The following is a 5,110-nucleotide window of genomic DNA, read 5'->3' on the forward strand; positions in this document are numbered from 1 at the left end:
CGCCCCCCCCCCCCCCCCCCCCCATGCAGTACTACCCCCGTGTGCCCGAGATTGAGCTGTGCAGCACCGTCCTCACAGCCCCGACCGCGCCGCCGCCGCCACCCGCCGGCCGCTCCCTGCCACCTCCCTCCCCCGCCCCGCCCCGCTCCTCCCCCTCCCCCTCCCCCTCCCCCTCCTCCTCCGCCTTGAGCTCCCTCCTGGGCGGCCTGGGCTCGGCGCCCACCGCCAGCTGCACCACCGTCAACCGCCTGCGCGAGCTGACCAGTGCGCTGACGGCGCTAAGGCGCGGGCGCACCTCCCTTCTGGCCGTGGCACTGCTGGTGGGTGGGGTGGGTGGGTTTGGTTGATTGGGGGTGGGGGCTTTAGCTCCCTGCAACACACGCGCGTTCGGCTGCCGTGCGCTGTCTGTAACAACATTGCTTGCTCACGGAACACACATGTACAACACACATACACACATACACACGCACACACGAACACACACACGAACACACGCCCGCCCACCTGTCTGCCCCCATCCGCGCCTGCAGGTAGCCTCCATGCAAGCCAAGGGCGAGCTCACAGACGCCACGCCCCGGACCTACGCGCCCTACAACCCCACCTGCAAGCCCGCCACATTCCCGCGGGACACCGCTGCAGTGACAGGGCCCGCGGCCAGCCCCGCACACACCCCAGCGCCACCGGCGCCCCTGGTGCTGCTCCCGGTCATTGACGACAGCGATCAAGGCGGTGTCGGCGGCGGCGGCGGCGGCGCCAGCAGCCCCGGCGCTGCCGCAGCCCCAACGCACACTGCAAGCCCGGAGCTGGCGGCGGGCGGCGGTGGCGGCTCCGTCTATCCTAACGGGACCGCCAATGTCGGTGGTTCTGACCCTCCGCCACCGTCACGGCGCAGCGCGCCACCGCCGCCGCGGAAGCGCGTGGCTGCGGCGCCGCCGCCGCGACAGGCCGGCGGGCTGGTGGTGGCATCAGGCGCCGGCGCCGGGGCTGCTAGTGGCGGTGGTGGCGGCGGCGCCGCCACGTCAGCGGCTCATGCGGCGCCGCCGCCATCGCGCCGCGGCCGCAGCCGGCGGCTGGATAGCGCCGGCCGCGGTTAAAGGGCGGCGGGCGGGGTGGCGAGGGGGCAGTCGTGTGATGGGGCGCGGTGTGCTGCTACGGGCGGTTGCGACATTTTACACACCGTACACACCGGCTTTACGCCACATGCTTCACGTTAATTGATCGGAAGGGTGGGCTTTGACCAGACCTGGGTCCAGGGGCAAGGGTGTCGGGCGCACATGGCTACTGGCATGCCGTGCTTACCGGAGGGTGGGAAATTTACCTAGGGCGGGCCTCCGTGCCGATGGCGCGGGCTCGCCAGGCATCTGCCATCCCCCGGCGCAATGGAATGCGTTGGTGGCATAAAGAACGAAGAAAACACCGTGGCGCGTGTGAGACTCTGACGGGCAGCGGGCGGTTGCATGGTGCTATTGTGGTGAATCGGGCAAGGACGTGGCTTATGTGTCGTAACGGAACAAATGATCGCATGTATTTGTCATCTGCAGCAGGCATGCAACGCGTTGTGTGACCATGAATTTGACACGTCGGGGACTCTTGAAGGATTCTTCCATCCGTTTAAGGCTCAAGAGCGAGCTGCTGTGGACCCATGCTTGGACCTGATTGATTGTGTTTGACGAGTGACGGGAAGAAAGGTCTGCCTGAGCGCATGGCAGGCGCCCAGGCAGTGTGGGGGCCGTACACAGCTGGCGGCATGCTGGGCGTCGGTTACAATGATACACATCTGCAGTGGCCTATGCTATTGCTCAATTCCAACCGCACGCAGCCGTATTGAGAACACACCCCCGACATGATGGGCTACTGGGTTGCTTTGCGGGAGCGGGGAGTAAGTCGGATGGACGATGCGATTATGTTGTGGCGTGAGGATTTGGTGGCTACCGGTATTGATGATCATGGCGTGCTTTCTCTTCATTCTGCAACAGTGGCGGCTGTTGGCAGCTGGGCAGCGCCTGGCTCAGGCGGACGGTGGCATCGAGCATACGTGCAGGGCTGGTCAGGGCATCGCTTCGCTGGTCAAGACATCAGTCACGCGGCATATGATTGCCACTGCTACGTGCACCTGTGACACGAAAGGACCTGTGGATGGCACTTGGCCTCCACTAGCGCGGCACCACATGACGCACGCAAGACCTGCCGCATATGTTGTGTCAGTGTGTCACTTGCCTTCAGGTGCAGTAAAACAATACAGTCGTGGTAGCCGGCGCGCGCAACTTGACGGGCACAATACTTGTGCGGCAGCGGCGTTGTGTCAAGCATACATGCCCTGGCGGATTGGGTGGTGAGCGGTCTCACTGCGTGTCACTGGGTCTCCGTGTGTGTGTGACGTAGTGCCGAATCCATTTGCACCCTAGTTTCTCGTGTATGGAGATTCCAGTACATCTAGCTGGTGGTCCGTGCAGGTTGTCCCAGCAGCGCGGCAGACTGAAGGGCTGCGGGTAGGGTGTGGAGTGTGAACATTCATAGCATGCGGGCGACCCCTCCCCTGTACATCACCATCCACCCGTCTGTCGCCGCGTCTGTCACTTGGGGCGGTTTGGAACGTCCAGGTGTAAGCCTGCTGGCCTGCTGTACATTCGGTAGAGACAGGCAGACAGCCCCACAGTCAACGGGTCAAGCCAAGCAGACACAGCTATGTACCCAGTCAGCCTAGCCTCAGTCCTCCGTCAGCCAGTCTGTCCAATGCGTCTGCTGGGATGCGTGCACGGCCACAACGTTCATATGCATGTGTTGTCAACTTAAGTCAATCTTTGCACATTATCCTGCGCAGGTGCACAACCGTGCCTTATTGTGGCAAAGGCACAAGCCCCAGAACGCATGTAGGGCGGGCGAGATGGTGGTAGTGACAACTACCGTACCTGCCTGACAGCAAATGCTCTGGGCGCCCCAAGCCGCGCAAGCGCCTGCCAATTGTATAGCTGTGCAGCACTAGCGACCAGGTCCCGTTGCCCCACTGCCCCGCACCCCTGACTCCCTCCCCAGCAACCGCAGCACCAGCACGCCGCTCATGCCTACGGCACTCCTCGCCGCACCATGGCAATATGGCATGCCCCCATCTGCCGACCTGCCGTGCGGCGCTCCCATCCGCCATCCACCCAGCCCGCCTCGCACTACTGCGGCACCTAGGCCGCTTACTGCCCGCCTCGCAATACAGCGCCCCAGCACGGCAGCCTGGGCGCCGGAGCCGCTCAGCCGCCCCACATGCCGCCGTTCCGGGGACCCGCACCCAGCAGCCGCTCCGCTGGCGGGCCGTGCCTCCCATACGCCCGCCTCTACCTGCCGGCACGGCTGCCGGCCTGCTGCGGCTACTGCCCTGTCTGCACCTTCCCAGCTGGTGTTCCTCTCCCACCTGTATACGGGGAGGGAACCCAGTGCACAAGGGGCGAGGTCTCAGCGCACAAAAGCAAAACGGTTTCTGCATTTCATGGGACTCCACCAAACTTGCCCTTCGCGCCCTGCCTGCTTTGACGTGTGCTCAGGATGCCCCTGCCTCTGCCTTTCACTGCACAAACGCACGCCCCGTGTCTCCAACGGCCGCACTCTTGCTCCCTCGCCCTTCCCCCCAAAAGCGTAACATGATGCGCAGGCGCACGCAACAGCTCACCAACCTGTCCAGCCCCCGCGCGCTCCCTGCACTCATGCACGTTCCCATGTGCGCAACGCCCTAGTGTGGTGCGCCCTCCCATGCCCCACCCGGCCACCTGTCCTCGCCCGCCCGCGCACGTGCCAGGATACGGCGCCCCGCATACGCTCCTCCTGCACCGCAGCTGCCGGCCATGCCCTGCACTGTCTCCACGCGCTCCCCGCGCGCCAAAATGCGGTATGGTCCCATGCACAAAAGTCTGGATGGAGTCGGAGGGCATCGATCCCCCTACCTCCCGCACATTGCAGGCGCTCAGCGTCAGATGCTAAGCGGGCGCTCTACCATTTGAGCTACGACCCCAGATATCGCTTCGCCACTCCACCCGAAGGCAGGGCGAGCAGGACCTGCTGAGATTTGAACTCAGGTTAGCAGATTCAGAGTCTGCTGTCCTAACCACTAGACCACAGGTCCACGATGCACTAGCCGAGAATCGAACTCGGGTCTGGTCCGAATCGCACCCGTCCAGGGGCTGGCAAGGACCTATGCTACCACTATACCACTAGTGCTTGAGCGGCAGCTCTCCTCCCGCGCTCCTCCCCAGGCCGCAACCACCCCTCTCCACTCGACTCCCGGGATCCTACAACCCAGCGCAAGCACTGGGGAGGCGGGGGAGCGCGTGGGGCGCCCGGGGAGGCGCAGGGGGACGCGCGGGGGGCTGGTGGGTGGGTGGCAACGCGCACTACTCACCTGCGGGGCCGCAGTAAATGCTCCCAATCCGCGGCCACGCCCGTTGAGGCTATCGAGACGCCTGGGCACACATTCTGTCCACTGCAACTATTGCCGTGGTGAATGGGGTGGCGCCACGCTGGGGTGCCCCACACCATGCCATGGCATTGCACGCCCAACAGGGACACGGGTCGATATGCCACCGCTGGCGCCCATTCAAGCTCCTAACGGTCTTATGTAAGGTTTAAGCATCAGGGAGCCGGCGAGCTACACCAAAGGGGCCCGGCTCGTGTCGGAAATTGCCAAGGTTCAGACTCAGTGAAACGAAACACCCGCGCTATGGGCCGCAGCCCTGTCCGCCGGACTCTTGGGGTGGCAAACATATCGCGTAAGAGTCTAGGCAGTTCCGGAGCATAGCAATCGAGTCTATAGGTCGCGGACGGTGGGCAAATGCGTAGCTAACGTAGTGGCTTGCCCAGCAAATGGCTTGCTAGTAGTATTAGTGTATACTATATCATCATAAAGGGCCGAGGTGTTCGGGCGGGCGCACTCGACGCGGCGAGAGCGAGCGCCCACTCATCCTGCACGACGCTGCAGCAGTCCATTGCAGGCGGACACGCGCCCCCACCTCCCAGAGCCCCGCCCCCAACGCTTTCCACCCCACAGTTTGGCCAGCTACTGCAACAATGTCCAACTAGTTGGGCGCTGCAGGATCCGTGCCCAGCTGGGGGCGGGGCCCTGGGAGGTGGG

The 5,110-nt window shown here is 64.1% G+C and overlaps 1 protein-coding gene across 1 annotated transcript in view; it reads left to right on the plus strand.

Annotated features, from left to right (window-relative positions):
- CHLRE_12g557078v5 (uncharacterized protein) overlaps positions 1 to 2,618 on the plus strand; it is a 7,220-nt gene extending 4,602 nt beyond the window's left edge. Inside the window, exons 9-10 of the mRNA XM_043069111.1 lie at positions 30 to 320; positions 531 to 2,618. Of these exons, the coding sequence (XP_042919275.1) occupies positions 30 to 320; positions 531 to 1,094 (855 nt within the window). The 3' untranslated portion in view covers positions 1,095 to 2,618. The remainder of the gene's footprint in view (positions 1 to 29; positions 321 to 530) is intronic.
- Positions 2,619 to 5,110: the final 2,492 nt, after the last annotated feature.

The sequence above is a fragment of the Chlamydomonas reinhardtii genome, chromosome 12 (assembly GCF_000002595.2).
Source record: "Chlamydomonas reinhardtii strain CC-503 cw92 mt+ chromosome 12, whole genome shotgun sequence".
Taxonomy (NCBI): domain Eukaryota; kingdom Viridiplantae; phylum Chlorophyta; class Chlorophyceae; order Chlamydomonadales; family Chlamydomonadaceae; genus Chlamydomonas; species Chlamydomonas reinhardtii.